General features: G+C 39.4%; 1 protein-coding gene across 5 annotated transcripts in view; it reads left to right on the top strand.

Moving 5' to 3' along the window:
- atcay.L (ataxia, cerebellar, Cayman type L homeolog) overlaps positions 1 to 20260 on the top strand; it is a 45056-nt gene that overhangs the window by 21085 nt on the left and 3711 nt on the right. For 3 of the 5 annotated variants that reach the window (XM_018253976.2, XM_041561062.1, XM_018253982.2), the window contains 2 exons: positions 857 to 943; positions 19342 to 19440. In XM_018253976.2, coding sequence (XP_018109465.1) covers positions 857 to 943; positions 19342 to 19440 — 186 coding nt within the window. Of the gene's footprint in view, positions 1 to 567; positions 590 to 856; positions 944 to 19341; positions 19441 to 20260 lie in introns of those variants that run through there. The other 2 variants (XM_018253986.2, XM_041561059.1) reach the window with 2 other exon arrangements.

Raw genomic sequence — 20260 nt, 5'->3', positions numbered from 1 at the left:
AATGCATTTTGTATTTTCACTTAAAATATACTTTGTTGGCATGCTGATATACACAAGGACTCGTTTACAAGACACCAGTGCAGTTTGCAGCAGTAAGCTTTGTGAAAAAATACAATTCATTACAGTTACTTGCATCAAAAGCCACTTTTTGCACTTCCATATAGGCTGAAGTTGGCAGTAGCTTCATGGCTCACACAGAGGGCTGCGTCAATTGGCGCAGTGATCTTCTAAAGAATCAGATGCATATCATCATTTTGACAGCGAAATTGTGTCCAAATGGCATCAAAATACAAGATGCTTCAGCTGCAATCGCAACCCTCCGTACCATCATTTTACAAAAATTATGGGAAAAACACTACATTTTGAGAAAAAACCCCAGAGAAAATGCTCCACTTATTACAATTTGCTCACTGCATTGAGTGCTCGTAAATGACTCCTAGTAAGTCTCATCCTCAATGAGAAAGCATGAGAAATAATTTTCATGGGATCCATAATTATAATGCATTTATATTTCAAACAGTGTACTTCCTCATACCTACATCATATATATTTTTTTTCTTTTTTGAGGATTTACAAGTCTTTGGGAGAAGTAAGCCATCCATTTTTCATTTCCACCATCCGCATCTTCTGTATGTACTTTATGTTTTTGATTTCCATATCCTCTGGAATAATTTTGCTTTTATACCTTTATTCTTTGTCTACTGATTAGATGTACATTTAAAAAGTTTTAGGTTTATACAAATCATAATAAACAGAACAAAGGTTGTTCACATGTAGTATATATTGAAGTTCAGCACAATATAGAATATATATATAAATTTTAATTAATGCTAATTTCTCAAAACTATTTTTCTAGATTAAGGAAAAACCTCAAATCTTTGATTATCGTCCATCCTTCTTGGTTTATCCGAACAGTGCTGGCTATCTCCAGACCTTTTATTAGGTTAGTTGTTCTTTTATCACAAAGTGGTTTGAAATATTGAAAATATGAATTGAAGATTAGTGGGCAGATTAATCAAAGGTCAAATTTCGAATGTAAATATCTTTTTTTACTCTAATAAATTCGAATATACATTCGAATGGGAGGTTATTTAAGAAAAAATGTGAACATCTAAAACTTGAACTAATATTACCGACTCTAATCAAATTCTACTAAACTCGAATCGAGCTTTTTCTCCGAAAAAAAACTCGAATGTCAGGAAGGCTATTAACATCTCCAAATGGGTCACTGGACCTCTGCCATTGACTTCTACATGAACTCAGCAGGTTTTAGGAGGCGAATAGTCAAATTCGAATTGTTCCCAGGGTTAAGAGTTTTGACCAAAAATACAATTCGAAAATTCTAATTTACTATTCAACCCTTAATAAATCTGCCCCCTAGGTGTTGTTCATTTTATTTGGTTTCTACTTGATAATATAAAGATTTATTATATTGACATCCATTATTTTTTATACATGGGTACCAGTGCTGGACAAGGACATCTGGGCAGCCCTGAGGCTGCCTGGCCGGCCACCCCCTCCAGCAGATGCACATAAAAAAAAGTGAGCACACCCACGAACAGGTGCACAGACGAGCACATGTGTGCGTGAATAAGCACGCGCCACTGCCGAGCTTGTCTTGGCACAGAGGGAACACTTGCTGGGCTAGGGGTAGGTAAGGTACATGCTTGGCGCTCCCCAAACTTTGTGCCCTGGGCACATGCCTCTTCTGCCTACCCCTAGTTCCGGCCCTGATGAGTACCATTAGATATGCATTTTAAAATCTCTCATTGCAGCTTGTACCTGCTTTTCTGCTTCTGGTTAACATAGATCAGCAACTTTTGAAACATTCCCTTTCTTAAAGACAAAAGCCTTAAAGTAAGGGTATTACTACAAGTGTGAAAAAAACCTACCCAAGCTTCATATAATTATACCTGATATATTTTTGGCTGCCTGCAGTATTATTTTCTGCAGATAATAGTGCTACAGAGCAGGAACCCTACATATACAGCTCACAGACCATTCTGTGAATATTCACGGAGCACAGGAGTACAGTGCTTGGATTGAAACATCATCTTTATTGTTATCTTCATTAAAAACATTCTCATGACAGAGACTTATATCTTACACATACGATTAACGCGTTTCATGGCTTCTTGCCACTACTTCAGCAGATAGTATGGTGAACCCTAACAGCCACTCACTTAAATCATCCCCATATCCTCCCCCAATAAAAACATTAATCCCATCAATCCCAAAGATAAAGCCCTGTAAACAGCATATCCCATAAATAACATCAACAAAGAACCCCCATTTCATATATACAATACAATCGATTAATTCTTAGTTAAACATTTTATTATTATAGTCTGCCAAGATAGAAATCATTCTGATACCCAGAAACCCTGCAATACATTTTTACAATAGCAAGATATCTCCTGCTCTCTGTACGTTGCAATTCTGTAGTTTTTAAATTATATATGCAAAACACTTCCTTTTCAGATAATCTCTTATCTACATCACCTTTCCTAATATTCCATTTAGGTTTATCAGTAATTTATACCACTGTGTTTTTCCACAACATGCTTAGCAATAGCCAACTTAAAATCTTTCTGATCCATGGCAGATAGATGCTCTAAAAACCTAGTACCTGCTCTGCAGGTTGTTTTGCCCACATATTGGGCTCCTCATTCACACGTGGCCAGATAAATTATCCTTTTAGGCCAACAATTGAAATATTAATTATTAAATAATATCATAAACTCAGCCTGTACTAGTACAGATGTAGGGTTTAGACACATTTAGCACTCCACATGCTTTACATCTAGTTCTGCTGCATTTATAATACCTCTATAACGTAGCCATCCAGATTCTTCACTCCTCTCACCAGACATATTGAGGATCTTAGAAACCCAAAATGCCAAGTTTCTTCCACTCCTATACACAAATGTTGGCTATTTATCTGAAATCTTTTCTAGGATAGGGTCTTGCAGCAAAACTCCCCAATATCTAAAAAAAAAAATCGCATGCACATCAAGGCCATACGTAGTACAGAATCTTACACTAGACTGTGAATCTTGCTTACGCAAATTATAATTATATCCATGACTCAAAAGATCTTGGGGTAGATTTATCAAAGAATAAAGTTAGAGATCTCCACAGTCCGCAGAGTGAAATACCACCTCTCTCCATTCATTTCTATGGGATTTTTAAAGGCGTATTTATCAAATAGTGAACTTTCTCTATCACCCTTTTATAAATACTCCTTTAAAAATCCCATAGAAGTGAATGGAGAGAGGCGGTATTTCACTCTGCGGACTGTGGAGATCTCTAACTTCACTCTTTGATAAATCTACCCCCTTGTCTGTTAGTAGCTACATTACTGTCATACGTCATTTTTAGAACTTCCATCTCATATCCTCTGTGGATAAACCTATCACAGAGTTACATTGCCTGATCCTGAAAGGCATCCCAAATGGAGCAGATGCGTTGAAGCTGTAAAAATGACCCACTGGGATGCCCCTTACACAGGAGGCCAGATCCCCACTACGGGCATGCAAGAGGGTGTTACACAATGGGCTTACAAAAAAGACTGGTTTCCACCTGAACAGGGGAGTACTGTACCTTTAGAGGTAGCAGACCCTAAGGCCCAATGAGCAATTTCAATATTTATTGATAAAACAGGTAAATCTCTGGATATGTTGGGGGTCCTGAAATTAAATCTTATACCTTCAACTACCCCATTACAGTATTCTAGAAAGGATCACAAAGAATTCTCATCACCATCCCACACTGCAATGAATCATCTATATAGCGATAGAATCTTAAAATATGCTTTTTATAAGGGTTATCATCTTGGAGCCGCTGTTACCACCCCATAAAGAGGTTGGCATATGTGAGGCAAAGGAAGCCCCCTTTAGCCGCCCCATGGCTCTGGAGGTAAAATTTCCCATTAAACAGAAAATAGCTGGACTGTAGCAAGAAATTAACTGCCTGTACAATAAACTCATCAGAATACCTTAGTTCAAGATCTAGTCAATATTGTATAGATTGTAGTCCTACCTGATGATTAATGGATGAATTTAACTCTATAAAATCCACTGAAAACATACGAGGGTTTCCACACCAAATCAGCCATTTTATTAATTCACATAGTCGTATCCCTCTGATAAGTTGGAAGCTGGTCATCAACAATTTATTCACATATTGGGAGAGACCATTATTCAAAGCCCTAATTCCTGCTACTTTTGTGCGTCCTTTAACATCTTAAAGAAACTTATGAACTTTTGGAAAGATATGAAAAATGGGGATCACAGGATGTAAGCAGTTTAAAAAGTTGTATTCCTTTTATTAATTATCCTCATACTATATCCCTCCAACAACAAATCCCCCAGCTGTTTCTGAAATTTTTGTTTCTCATAAGCATCCGTGCATCCTATACAACTACTGACATCTGACCCCTCAGCAAGCAAGCTTAATAACCACATTTTTACTTCTACTCAATTCTTTAAGGGCTTTACATTCTCCAGAGGTTAGATTACCCTTACTTAAATCATTACTTTTACATGTCTGATTTTCTGCCATATTTTCTGTATCCTCTAACACAAATTTTTGGAATGAATCAATCTGCTGACTTTTTGAATGAACTGGGTAGTCGGCGATCTATTCTTTAAATTAGTTCGGACAATGGCTAACAATGAGGCATCCTCCCTAATCCCTTCTCTCTGTAATTTCCTGCAGGACCTGTAATGCACATGCATCATGAAAATCAAAATAGCCAGTCTGAAAGTGCAAATAATCATTATTATTTATATTTTCAACAGTATCTGGATCATCACCACATAGGGAACCCCATTCTAGGGGCAAAAGTCGTTTTGCATTTACAAATTTATTCAGATTCAATATTGCTGAAAACAGATCACAAGCAACATGTGTACAAATGTAAACCACATATAGACATATAAACACACAACTCTCATTTTCAGAAGTTTTCAGGGCAACATCCATGGCACTTCACAAAACACACTGTTACAATCTTGGGTAGGTAGTAAAAATAGCTTACTGAAGATGCATATATGTTCTTCTCATACTGCACTATTAGAATCTTGGGAAGTTAGGATAAGAACCACATAAGGCACTGGATGCAGTCCTCTCCAGAAAAGAAGACACTTCGAAATCTAGTCATACACAATATTATTCTAAATTATTATATAATTATAATATAAATTATATAAATTATTCTTGCAGAATGTATTTACTTATGTACGCATTTTTTTTAACATAAATTCAATAAACTGGGCGTGTGAAGAACAAATTATTTTCCTGTTGTTTTAATTACTAAACAGGGAAAAATCTGAAATTGAAGTCACATTCTACTTATGGTTCTCCCAAGCACAACCCTCTGTATAATAAACTGCTTCTTATCTAAAAATATAAAGGCTGCAGCTAGGAAGTGGAGGGATTTTTTCATAAAAAGGGTTTCTCAGCAAATAGATGATTTGTTGACAATTTGATGTTGTGCTTGTGAGTACCTAATGCAGATTGTGACTTTAACCCTTTAAGTGCCAGCAGAATTGACCAATTTGGTTACGCGAAATGCCAGACGTTTTTGAAACATTCTGTGCTCTCTCACTTTAGGGGCATTTTCTGAGGGGAAACCTATAGTTCACCTAGGAAAACGATACATTGTTTTTTTCGGGAGAAACTGAGCTTTCTAAATCTGCCTGAGTTTTCATGTATTTCCACCTCTGCAAAAAGATTTATAGTGCTAAATACAAAAAAAAAATGAAAAATTCCTATTTTTCACAATATATGAACTTATACCTGAAAAATATTTCATTTTACACATGAAAATCCAACTGATTTGGAAAGCCTCATGTCTCTTGAACGTGCCAATACCAAATATGTATAGTTTTAGGCAGATGTAGGACATCTGTACAGCAAAAACTCCCGGCAGTATATTACCGAATTTTGAAAGCAGAAGGCAGAAAACTGCATACTTTTGATTCCAAGGCCACAAAATCCTGAAACAGTATGTTTACCCCAGAAGACCATATATTTTTGGAAAGTACACATTCTGCCGATTCCAAAATGGGTAACTGTGTCTCTCTACTCCTAACTACCAAACATCAAAGCTTGTCTGAACGTAGCGTTTTTTATCAAAATGTATCAAAATTTTGAAAAATCACTTCAAAGGTTTTATTTTGCTGCTCCGCATATCACACACTATATTAGATACCAAGAAAAAGCACCCTGAATATGATTGCCAGGGGTCCACTGAACAGTTTGATCCCCATTGTGCATAGGATTACCAAAGTACCTGGCATTTAGAGACCCCAATATGAAGTTAGCACATCCAAATTGTCCAGGACTTTACTTCAGCTACTGAAAAATCAACACACTGACTGCATTTTTTGTGGGGTAAAAACACCGAAATATACGTTTACCCCCCAAAACCATATATTTTTGGAAAGGACACATTCTACCGAATCTAAAATGGGTACCCATGCCTTTCTGCTCCAAACTACTGAGTCGCAAGGCCTTCCCAAAATTGTCGGTTTTGGTGAAATATCTGAAAATTGCCTCAAAGCTTCAACTTCCTAGCACCATATCACCCATGTATCATTACGTATCAAGAAAAAGCACCCTAAATATGATTGTCAGGGTTCCTCCAAACAGTTTGGTGGCCATTGTTCATAGGTTTACCAAAGTATCTGGCATTTAGAGGCCCCCAAATGAAGTTAGTGCATACAAATAGTCCTGTGGGTAACTTCAGCTAATGAAAATTCAACACATTGACTGCATTTTTTGTGGGGTAAAAACACCGAAATATATGTTTACCCCCCAAAACCATATATTTTTGGAAAGGACACATTCTACCGAATCTAAAATGGGTACCCATGCCTTTCTGCTCCAAACTACTGAGTCGCAAGGCCTTCCCAAAATTGTCGGTTTTGGTGAAATATCTGAAAATTGTCTCAAAGCTTCAACTTCCTAGCACCATATCACCCATGTATCATTACGTATCAAGAAAAAGCACCCTAAATATGATTGTCAGGGTTCCTCCAAACAGTTTGGTGGCCATTGTTCATAGGTTTACCAAAGTATCTGGCATTTAGAGGCCCCCAAATGAAGTTAGTGCATACAAATAGTCCTGTGGGTAACTTCAGCTAATGAAAATTCAACACATTGACTGCATTTTTTGTGGGGTAAAAACACCGAAATATATGTTTACCCCCCAAAACCATATATTTTTGGAAAGGACACATTCTACCGAATCTAAAATGGGTACCCATGCCTTTCTGCTCCAAACTATTGAGTCGCAAGGCTTTCCCAAAATTGTCGGTTTTGGTGAAATATTTGAAAATTGTCTCAAAGCTTCAATTTCCCAGCACCATATCACCCATGTATCATTACGTACCAAGAAAAAGCACCCTAAATATGATTGCCAGGGTTCCTCCATACAGTTTGGTGGCCGTTGTTCATAGGTTTTCCAAAGTATCTGGCATTTAGAGGCCCCAAAATCAAGTTAGTGCATACAAATAGTCCTGTAGGTAACTTCAGCTAATGAAAAATCAACACATTGACCGCATTTTTGTGGGGTAAAAACACAGAAATATATGTTTACCCCCCAAAACCATATATTTTTGGAAAGTACACATTCTACCGAATCTAAAATGAGTACCCATGCCTTTCTGCTCCAAACTACTGAGTCGCAAGGCCTTCCCAAAATCGATGGTTTTGGTGAAATATCTGAAAATTGCCTCAAAGCTTCAACTTCCCAGCACCATATCACCCATGTATCATTACGTACCAAGAAAAAGCACCCTAAATATGATTGCCAGGGTTCCTCCAAACAGTTTGGTGGCCATTGTTCATAGGTTTACCAAAGAATCTGGCATTTAGAGTCCCCGAAATGAAGTTATTAGCTGAAGTTACCCACAGGACTATTTATATGCACTAACTTCATTTTGGGGCCTCTAAATGCCAGATTCTTTGGTAAACCTATGAACAATGGCCACCAAACTGTTTGGAGGAACCCTGGCAATCATATTTAGGGTGCTTTTTCTTGGTACGTAATGATACATGGGTGATATGGTGCTGGGAATTTGAAGCTTTGAGGCAATTTTTAGATATTTCACCAAAACCGACAATTTTGGGAAGGCCTTGCGACTCAGTAGTTTGGAGCAGAAAGGCATGGGTACCCATTTTAGATTCGGTAGAATGTGTACTTTCCAAAAATATATGGTTTTGGGGGGTAAACATATATTTCTGTGTTTTTACCCCACAAAAATCTCCCAAATGAAAATAGTACATATGAATTTTCACATATGACACTCTGACTGCTACAATACAAGCACCTGGTATGTGCATTATGCACCATAAGACCCCCTAACAGTATAGAGACCCTAGAAAACCATATATTTTCTGAAAGCACACATTCAGACGAATCTAAAGCAAGTAATTACATCTTTCTACTGCAAACTACAAAACCACAAAGCAATGCTAAACATAACGCTTTTTATGGAATTTCTGAAAATAGTCACAAAGCTTGCATTTTACCCCATTATATACCCCACATTTTGTAACGTACCAGCAAAAGTCATCCTCAATATGAAAGCCAGGAGTGTACTGAACAGTGTGATGCCTGATATGAAAAGATTTACCAAACTAGGTGGCATACAGAGACGCCCAAATGAAAATAGTACATATGAATTTTCACATATGACACTCTGACTGCTACAATACAAGCACATGGTATGTGCATTATGCACCATAAGACCCCCTAACAGTATAGAGACCCTAGAAAACCATATATTTTCTGAAAGTACACATTCAGACGAATCTAAAGCAAGTAATTACATCTTTCTACTGCAAACTACAAAACCGCAAAGCAATGCTAAACATAATGCTTTTTATGGAATTTCTGAAAATAGTCACAAAGCTTGCATTTTACCCCATTATATACCCCACATTTTGTAACGTACCAGCAAAAGTCATCCTAAATATGAAAGCAAGGAGTGTACTGAACAGTTTGATGCCTGATATGAAAAGATTTACCAAACTAGGTGGCATACAGAGACGCCCAAATGAAGATAGTACATATGAATTTTCACATATGACGCTCTGACTGCTACAATACAAGCACATGGTATGCGCATTATGCACCGTAAGACCCCCTAAAAGTATGGAGACCCTAGAAACCCATATATTTTCTGAAATTACACATTAAGACAAATCTAAAGCAGGTAATTACATCTTTCTATTGTGAAACTACCAAACTGAAAAAGCAATTCTAAACATAACTCTTTTATGGAAATTCTGAAAATAGTCACAAAGCTTGCATTTTACCCCATTATATACCCCACATTTTGTAACGTACCAGCAAAAGTCATCCTAAATATGAAAGCCAGGAGTGTACTGAACAGTTTGATGCCTGATATGAAAAGATTTACCAAACTAGGTGGCATACAGAGACGTCCCAATGAAAATAGTACATATGAATTTTCACATATGACACTCTGACTGCTACAATACAACACCTGGTATGTGCATTATGCACCATAAGACCCCCTAACAGTATGGAGACCCTAGAAACCTATATATTTTCTGAAAGTACACATTCAGACGAATCTAAAGCAGGTAATTACAATTTTCTACTGCAAACTACAAAACCGCAAAGCAATGCTAAACATAACGCTTTTTATGGAAATTCTGAAAATAGTCACAAAGCTTGCATTTTACCCCATTATATACCCCACATTTTGTAACGTACCAGCAAAAGTCATCCTAAATATGAAAGCAAGGAGTGCACTGAACAGTTTGATGCCTGATATGAAAAGATTTACCAAACTATTTTGTACACAGAGACCTCCAAATGGTTATATAGCCGACAAAATTTCCACGGTCAAAATGAAGTAACAAAAATCCCTAAAATCCAACAAAACCGCAAAAATCAATGCTTTTTTTTTTCGCCTACTGTAATCAGCAGTCAGAATCAATTTTTGATCATTTTAGCATGGCCAAATAGGTTTTACAGACAGAAAAAGGGGAACAACACCTTTGCAAAGCTGAAAATGTAATAAAATGGCAAAACATGCAATAAAATGTCTAAAAATGCACCAAAATCACCCAAATTGCAGTATAATCACCAAAATAACATACAAAAGGTATTGCGCAGTGCAATTAGCGAATACGCTATTCGCAATGGCAATAAAACAGTATTTCAGCAAAAAAACCAGACGATGCGATAAGGAAAAAAAAAAAAAAATACACAACAGTGCAAGTGTGTATGTGTGTGTACAACTGACCAATTGCATGTTGTGTGTGTGTGCAAGCGTGTGGGGGTGCTGTGAATGTGTGTGACCCCCCTGATCCCCCAAAAATGTATGTGATTGTGTGTAAGTGTGAATGTAAGTGTGTAATGGGAAAATAAGTGTGTGTTTCTGTGTGTGGATGGGCACTAACCTGGGGGAAGCAGGTCCAGATCGTTGTGCAGGGCTGGAGGAAGAAAATGCTGCATCACCCAGGAAGATCCGTTGTGAGGGGGCGGAGCTTCGGCTCAGGAAGTGAAAGCAGCAGCAGGACACGCAGTGTGCACATGTCTGCTGCTGCATTTGGGGCCCCTGGGCGATCGCGCCTCAGGGGCCACTCGTTCCCGGGCCCCTGCTCGTTGCCTGGGGGCTGGGGAACGAAGAGGAACGGAGCAAGCGGCTTGAAAAGCCGCTCCTCCGTTCCCTAACCCTGAAATGCTGCAGAACGTAGAATCTACGTTCTGTGGCATTTCAAGTGCCATCCCCACAGAACGTAGATTCTACGTGGGGTGGCACTTAAAGGGTTAATTCTAGTTTCAGATTTTGCCCTGTTTAGTCCAAAACCCAACAAACCCCAAATATAATGCTGGTTTAAAGGGGTTGTTTAAAGTTGTTCACCTCTAAATTAACTTTTAGATAGAGAGTGATATTCAGAGACAATTTGCAATTGGTTTTAATTTTTTATTTGTAGTTATTTAGCTTTTTATTTAGCAGTAGTAATGGGCAAATTATTTCGGCAGGCGCATTGTCACGTCCAAAAATGGACGCTGGCGTCAAAAACGGACACCGGCGCCGTTTCGCAAATTTTTCACCGGTTAGCGAATTTCACTGGAAATTCGCAAATTTTTCGGTGAAGCAAAATGGCCTTCACTATTTAGCAGCTCTTCAAGCTTGCTATTTGAGCAATCTGGTTGAATATGAATATGAGAGAGCCTACATAGAAAGAAGAGTAATAAAAAGTAGCAATATCAATAAGTGTGTGGCCTTACAGAGCTTTTGTTTTTTTAGAAGGGGTCTGGAAACAGTCAAAAATAATAAGGCAAATTATTCAAAAACTATTAAAAAGAAAAAGTAAAGATCAATTGAAAAATTGCTTAGAAGCCATTCTTTAACATGCTAAATTTAGTAAAGTACCCCTTTAATAGTAGGAATAGTACAATACATTCTCAGCCTTCTCTCTTGACAAGTATTTATTTTAATTTGTATATATATTGTAGTGTTTCTTTCCCTCTAGTCTGTATTTTTTTTAATTGTACAGTTTTGCATATATAGGTTGCAACATATCAAAGTATAAGTGATTACACTTAGACTTTACAAGTACATTAGAGGACATTATAGACAAATAGCAGGGGACCTTTTTACCCATAAAGTGGATCACTGTACCAGAGCAACCAATGTGTAAAAGAAACGGATCCGCACACACACCGATTAGTGCAGTCGGGGATTATCCCCTTTTATTCAGCCACCAAACATCAACGTTTCGGGGGGGAAACCCACCCTTCATCAGGATGAAGGGTGGGTTTCCCCCCCGAAACGTTGATGTTTGGTGGCTGAATAAAAGGGGATAATCCCCGACTGCACTAATCGGTGTGTGTGCGGATCCGTTTCTTTTACACATTGGTTGCTAAGGGACCCGGCCGGGTCATCGGAAGGAACGCACCACCAGTTTGCAGGATTGGTGAACTACAGGTGTGCGGTAGGAGAATTACATTGTAGTCACTGTACCAGAGGCCACCCCTTCAGACTAGAGGAAAAGAACTTTCATTTGAAGCAGCGTAGGTGGTTCTTCACAGTGAAGACCGTGAGGTTGTGGAATGCACATGCTGAATGCTGATTCTGTTAATGCTTTTAAGAATGGCGTGGATGATTTCTTGGACAGACACAGGGCCAGACTGGGAGTTAAAAGCAGCCCTGGGAAAAACTGGGAAGCAGCCCACATGCATACATCTGCCTGGCAATAAACCCTATACATAAAGACTTTGCACTGTAAAGTGTACGGTGCACAAAGTACTCCTAATCTGATGTGCTACACACTTGCATATAGCAAATATGTAACTGCTGTACAGCTCTTGGCAAAAATGTGGCGATCAAAATTCTTGTCACTGCAGGTGAAGCAACTGTTTTTCACTGAGAAGTTATTTCCAAGCAATTAATGGTGTGTTCACATTTTTTGTATTAAAAATCCTACTTGTCCCATAGTACTTAGACACTTGCAATAAAACTAACTTAGCTGACATTTAACAAATGTAGAGCAAGGTATATATTATTTATTGCAGGAATTTAGTTTATTCATCAAAACAGAGAATGTATTTCTATTTCCCCTGGTCACTATGGCAGCCTTCACACCAAGGGTTATTCCCCACCTCTCAGGTCGATAGGACAGGTTAACATCAAAACTCCTCCCCAAAAAAGAATAGCAACACCTATTAACCTTATATACACCCCTACTTGCTCCTTACTCTTGTCTTTTTTCCTGTCCTCGCTGGAGATAGGACGAAAAAAATTTTTTTAGGGCTTGGAAGGCAATATGGGGTCCATTAACCTAGGGAGTTTTTGCGCCTCTCTCCCTGGAAGGGTTATGCAAAAAGTGTTGCCTCACAGAGGAACAGGCTAACCATGACCCCGTTACTAGGCAGCCCGGGGCATATATGCTATATGGCTCTGCGTCCAGGCAGGGAAAATAACATACCTGCGTGTTACACCAGGTTGTGGGCGGCACCAGGGAACTCTCTCTCTCTTTCTGTGCACATAGGATAGGGAAGAGGCGGACGGCGCCATTTTCTTTGTGGGCGCTAGCACAGGACGTGCCCATACTTCAGGCGCTTACTGATGAGGTCAGTCCAGCGTGTATCAAACTTCTATGCGCTGGAAAGACAGGCGCGTCTTGTGCTGCACGCAAGGAGAGTGGAGCGTTTGGTGACTGAAAGGGTAAGAGAATAGGCTTTTGTTTTAGGGAGCGTTTTTTATTTAAAAGGCTCTCATGATTGTTTCTTTTCGGTGTTTATTAGATTGCTCAATGATGGAGCCACAGGTGCCTAGTAGCCCAGAAAATGCTGCCCAGAGTATTAGGAGGTGAGCCATGTAAACAGGTAGGTTTGTGTTTTAAAAAAGAGGGAAAAAGAGTGCAGCTTTTGTAATGATATTTTTGGTTCTTTACTTGTTAGTGTGCCTATGCCCAGGAAGAGGAGTAGCAAGGAGAAGAACAAAGTCTGTGTAGCATGCCAGAATACAGCACAAAAACACTCAAAATTTTGTGATCGTTGCTCAAGAAGGCTGGCTGGGGATGCAGCAGCAGATACAGCAGACATCTTAAGATGGATAAAAGAAGCTGTTTCAGAAGGAGTGCAAGAAGCCAGAAAAAGATCCAGAGCTGATCTAGAAACAGAAGTAGAGAGACCTTTACATAGAAGTGAAAGACAACACGTAAGAGAGCTGATGTCAGACGATTCATCAGAAGAAGGGTCTGAAGAGGAAGAGGTTAAATCTTCATTTGATCTCTCACTAGTAGAACCATTAATAAAGGCAGTAAGAACACAGTTGGAGTTGCCTGAACCACAGGAGGCGCACACATCTTCATTTAATCCTTTTAAGTCTTTAAAAAAGGAAAAAGCAACTTTTCCAGTACATGAAGTGATAAAAGAGATTATATCAAAGGAGTGGGAAAAGACAGAGGGAAGATATCCAATTCCAACTAAGATATTTAAAAAATATCCTTTTTCTCTAGAGGAGGAGCAGGTGCTAAACAAACCCCCTAAAGTAGATGCTGCAGTAGCTCGTTTGTCAAGGAGAACAGCGTTACCAGTGGAAGATGTGGCATCTTTTCAGAATCCAATGGATAAGAAAATTGAAACATCGTTAAGAAAATCGCATGTGGCGTTGGGAGCGACTACGAAACCAGCACTAGCATTAACATCGGTTTCGAGAGCATTGCAATGTTGGATTCAGAATATAGAAAGAGCTCTAAAAGGTGGAGTAAATAGAGCATATATTGTGGATTCCTTGGAGGAAGTAAAGCTTGCGACGGATTTCATCGCGGAAGCGTCAGTCGATTTGGTCAAGGCATCATCCAGAGCAATGGCGTTATCTGTAGCAGCACGAAGAGCGTTGTGGTTGAGATCATGGACAGCGGATAAAGCGTCAAAGATAAGCCTTTGCAATTTACCATTTGAAGGTACAATGCTGTTCGGAAAGAAATTGGAAGAAATAATCAAGAAAGTTACAGGAGGGAAGAGTGTGTTTCTTCCACAAGAGAGGGTATCAATGAGAGGAGAAGGGAATAAGAACAAACAGTTTTTTCAGGAAAGAAAATTCCCTAGAGATCAGAGGTTTAACAGAACGACAACGAGAAACTCCACATCCAGTCAGTGGAGGGGAGGTCAGAGTTCTCTTTTAGACAACAGAGAGGAAGAGGAACAAGACTTGCAGGGCAAGATAGAAAGATGTATTGAGGATTCGGCAGTCCAAACTTCGTTGATACCCAGAAGATTAGAACGTTTTGTGGAGGTTTGGACAAAGTCTACAAAGGATCAGTGGGTATTACAGATAATAAGAAAAGGATACTACCTGGAGTTCGACAGAACACCAAGAAACAGTTATTTTACGATATCGAATGTTCCAGTAGACAAGAAAAAGAGAGAGATTATGTTAAGTTATGTACAACAACTGTTGATGGATGGGGCCATTGTTCCAGTACCTCAGGAAGAGAGAAAGACGGGTTTTTACTCTTCAATGTTCCTGTTGGAAAAGAAGACGGGGGACTACCGGCCAGTCTTGGATTTAAGGCCCATAAATGTTTATCTGAAGGTAAAAAAATTCAGGATGGAGTCAATTCAGACAATTATTGCGCAGATACAACCAACAGATTGGATGTTGTCACTGGATCTAAAAGATGCATATTTGCACATACCGATCGCAAAGAGTCATCAGAGATTTCTTCGATTTGCGATAGGGGCAGACAAGCATTTCCAGTTCACATGCCTGCCGTTCGGATTAGCGACGTCTCCGCGAGTATTCACAAAGGTCTTGCAAGCTCTGATAGCAGAAATCAGGAAAAGGGGTATTTTAATATACCACTATTTAGACGACATTTTGCTAAAGGCGGAAGATTCAAGAATACTAGAGATTCATTGAGATGTAGTGATAGATATACTTCAGAGTCATGGATGGAGGCTGAATATGGGAAAAAGTCAATGTCGGCCCACACAGGATCTGGTATATCTAGGGGCAAGGTTCTTGACAGAACAAGCCTTAGTGACATTACCAGAGGACAAAAAGATCAAGATAAGGATAGTCATGGCACAGTTTCTTCAAAAGTCCACTTGGCCAGCAAGGAAAATAGCAAGTGTCTTGGGATTGTTGAATTCAACAATTCCAATGGTAAGATGGGCGAGATGGCATATAAGACCTCTGCAACAAAGTTTCATTCGACAGTGGAGACGATCAGATCAGTCATGGAGTCAAAAATTTCTGATTACGGATCAGGTTCAAGAGGAAATGAGATGGTGGCTATCACAAGAAGATCTGACCAGGGGAAAGTCCCTAGTAGAGGTGCAGTGGACGGTGTTGACAACAGACTCAAGCCCGTGGGGCTGGGGAGCACACCTAAATCAGATTTATATTCAAGGGAGATGGAGTGCAGAAGAAAAGCACCTATCATCCAACATTTTGGAACTAAGAGCGGTCTGGAAGGCAATCCAAACTCTAAATCAGCAATTGTACGGAACTTCTTTGATGGTGAAGATGGACAATCTAGCAGCAGTGATGTACATCAAGAAACAAGGGGGTACTCGCAGCAGGAATTTGTTGGAGGAACTAAAACCCATTATGAGATGGGGAGAAAAATACCTTCAAGATCTGTCAGCGTTACATATCCCAGGAAAACTCAATCAGGTAGCAGACTTTTTGAGTCGGACGACAATCAACAAACACGAGTGGGAGCTGAGTCAGGAAATATTCCTGAAGATTGTACAGAGATGGAGGCAACCAGTTGTGGACCTAATGGCAACAGAAAAAAATCGAAAGGTAAAGCAATTCTATGCGAGGACGCATTGTTATCAAGCACTAGCGACGGATGCTCTGGTGCAAGATTGGAGTCAGGGTCTGTTATACATCTTTCCTCCATATCCATTAATCCCGAGGGTACTCAGGAAGATAAAGAGGGAGAGGGCCAATGTGATAGCAATCCTTCCAGATTGGCCCAGGAGAATCTGGTATCCATTGCTGAGATCAATGTTGATAGACAATCCATGGACGCTTCCAATGAGGACAGACCTACTTCTTCAGGGTCCAATGATACATCCAGGTCCGCAGGGATTATCTCTGAAGGCTTGGAGATTGAAAGGAGTAGGCTAATAAAAGAAGGATTCTCAGAGGCAGTAATTAAAACAATGTTGGCCGCAAGAAAACCTTCAACTAATAAAACTTATCAAAGAGTATGGAAGGTATTTTTGCCGTGGTTGCTTAAGAAGGGAGTCACTCCTGAGCAAGTAACAGTGTCCCATGTATTGGACTTTCTCCAAGCAGGATTTGATAAAAACCTGAGTGTGAGGACTCTAAAATTACAGACATCAGCAATTTCTGTGTTAACAGAAAAGCAGTGGGCAAGAGACCAAAAGATAGTAAAGTTCTTAACAGGAGTACTACATCTGAGACCGCCAGTCAAAAAGCTTTCAGCAACATGGAGTTTGCCTCTAGTCTTGAAAGCATTAACAAAGGAACCATTCAAACCACTAGACACAGTGGCAGAGATGTTGTTAACTCTGAAGACAACCTTTTTAATTGCAGTCACTTCAGCTAGAAGAGTAAGTGACTTGCAGGCGCTTTCATCAGAAGAACCATATACAGTCCTGCAAGCAGATAAGGTGGTGATGAGAACAGTGCCAGAGTTCTTACCAAAAGTGGTAAGAGAGCATCATTTAAACAAAGAGATCATCCTACCAGCGTTCTATCCAGAGCCAATATCTGAAAGGGAAACAGAATGGCATACTCTGGACGTAGTAAGATGTTTGTCGATATATCTTAAGAGAACAAGGATGTGGAGAAAAGAGAAAAGGTTATTAATTATTCCAGCCGGGAATAAAAAAGGAAAAGCAGCGTCCACAACTACGATAAGTAGGTGGATAGTAAACTGCATCAAGATGGCCTATCAGGAAGTCGGGGTTCGGTTTCCAAGAGGTGTAAAGGCACACTCCACAAGGGCAATCAGTGCTTCATGGGCTTTTCAGGCAGAAGCTCCAATGGGAGAAGTATGCAAGGCAGCATCATGGAGCTCTGCAAATACATTTTTGAAGCACTATCATTTAGATGTGCGATCCACTCAAGAAGCTAATGTTGCGTTAAAAATTTTGGAATCAGTGTGTGAATAAAGTTTTTTCGTTCAGCAAGATAAAGAGTTTTTTGATTTTCCCTCCCTAAAATATTGCTCATGTATATCACCCTTGGTGTGAAGGCTGCCATAGTGACCAGGGGAAAAGAGAAAATTTAAATTCATACTTACCGAAATTTTCTTTTCCTGGTTACTATGGGCAGCCTTTACACTAAACCCTCCCTAATGTTGAGCTCGGACAAAAAGACAAGAGTAAGGAGCAAGTAGGGGTGTATATAAGGTTAATAGGTGTTGCTATTCTTTTTTGGGGAGGAGTTTTGGTGGGGAATAACCCTTGGTGTGAAGGCTGCCCATAGTAACCAGGAAAAGAAAATTTCGGTAAGTATGAATTTAAATTTTCTCTTTTGTGCTATTTCTCACAATGGCTACCAAAGTTCGCCATAAAGTAAAGGGGCACAGTTCAAAGTTCTCCAAAAACTGATAGAGCTTGGAATGATTTAAAATAGAAAGGAATGGTGAATGTCTACTACATTTTTGAACTATAATGCCTTCACCATCTTCCTTCATACAGGGCCATATAGCCAGTAGACAACATTATTAAACTTGACAAACTTGCAGAAGTGGCATATAAAGTGTAGTGAATAGAAGCACAATATAGCTCCACTATTTGAATAGGGACTGTGGCCCTACAGGCCTTACAATTTTGCTGAAATCTTATAGTTCAACACCACAGGCTAAAGGGCTGCAAATTTGCAATATCCTACAGGCTTTTAAAAACTCTCAGAAAACACAGCAATTAATGTAGAAATAATCACCAGTACCATAAAATTGTAAAGAATTACACAGGCTAAATCTTTTGCTAAGAGAAAATGCAGGGACATTTTTTACCTTTCCAGCTGCACATTGCTTGCTCTTTGCTGGCCCTGCCCCCTTTCTCGGCCGGCTTAGCCAGGGAAACTGTTACATTGTTTCAACTAGAACCCTACCCTGGAAGCAGCTGAGCTGAGCTGGTAACTGCTACATAAAAGCTTCGATTCCTAACTTCACCTGCCTGTCTCAATGGTACGTGCAGCCAGCTTCCCTCGCTGCCAAATTCCCATACCCCTTCAGCCTGCCTTGCTTCTTTTTAATTGGATAGATAGTGAGTATAAGGTTGGGAGGGAGGACCATACTCGATAACGGATTGGGCCAGCAAAGATGATCCCTCCACCTCCAGCAGCCCCTTTACAGAACAGAGAGGACCCGTGCAGCCCATTTACTCTATAAGCAGAGAGGCCCCTTCGGGCAATTTCCCAATCAGGGCCTGGACAGACATAATATCAAAGGCTATTGTGATACTAAACTCTATAGTATATAGTATAGATATGTGTATATATAATTTATGTGAAAGTATGGAGGGGTGTGTGTATGGAAGCTGGGTTTTCATTTTGAAGAGTTGAACTTGATGTCATTTTTCAACCCGATTTAACTATATAACTATGTAATTTGCGTTTTGTCAGGATTATGCATTTTTTTAATTACATTTGTTTGACCAGGGAATGTGCATTGATCAATCTCTCTTCTTTTTCTCTATGACATTTGTAATATATATACCCCCTAGAGGTGTTCTTTGTGGTTTTTAACTATGATTTTTTTTCTTTCTTTCATTGTATAATTTACTCTGAAAAACTGTGAACCAGTTTGTAGCATGCTTAAAATGTACATTTTCTCTTTTTTTTCTTGCAGTGTGAAATTTATAAATAAGGTCCAATATATTCACAGTTTAGAGGACCTAGAACAAACCATTCCCATGGAGAACATACATATCCCTGATTGTGTTTTGGAGTAAGTCGGTTTACTTTAATGCCAAAATTACTTACATATAGTGCAATGTTCAGTAGAGTAGTCTAGTGTTTGAAAAATGAACTGTCCCATTCATATAAAAGTACAGTGGTACACATACCTAGTCCCTGATTGTGTATTGCAGTAAGTCGGGTTTACTTAATAAATGCCAAAACTACTTACATATACAGTGAAAACTTGATTTCAAGTACCCTGATTTTAAGTTTTCCTGCATTTTGCATTTTTTATTTATGGTCCCACCAATTTATAATGCATTTCAATGGGTGCATTTCCCTGGTTTTAAGTAATGTTTTAGCACATTTTACATCAAACTTTTGTCCTGATGTACCCCAAAACTGTTTTTTTTCCTCTATGAATGTTATTATTTGTGAAATAAAGAGGTTTAAAATATTAACAGATGTATATTTTGCCTTGGTTCTGCCTGTAAATGGTCAATTCCAATTAGTCTGCCCCTTGTACAGTCAGGGCCGGCCTTAGGCCAATTGGACCAATTGGGCCCAATTGGGCCCCGCACCTCTGGGGGCCCCGCACTGCCCCTTTCCTTTCTATTTTGTGCCTGTATGCCCTTATTTTCCTAAATACTTGCTGTGTCAGTAGCCAGCAACACTTTGTCTAGGGGCCCCGCCAACATGGTCCCAATTGGGCCCCACATTTGATAGGACCAGCCCTGTGTACAGTTCTGCACCAATCACTTATTGCTTTAGGTTGTGTGTGTGACTGACAGAAACAGCGTGCACATGCCCCTCATAGAGATAAAAAGTTACTTTAACACATTTCCCTAATTTTACATTTTCCCGGAATT

Source organism: Xenopus laevis, chromosome 1L (assembly GCF_017654675.1).
Source record: "Xenopus laevis strain J_2021 chromosome 1L, Xenopus_laevis_v10.1, whole genome shotgun sequence".
Taxonomy (NCBI): Eukaryota; Metazoa; Chordata; class Amphibia; order Anura; family Pipidae; genus Xenopus; species Xenopus laevis.
The sequence above is the reverse complement of the archived record's forward strand: the minus strand, read 5'-3'. Positions and strand labels throughout refer to the sequence as shown.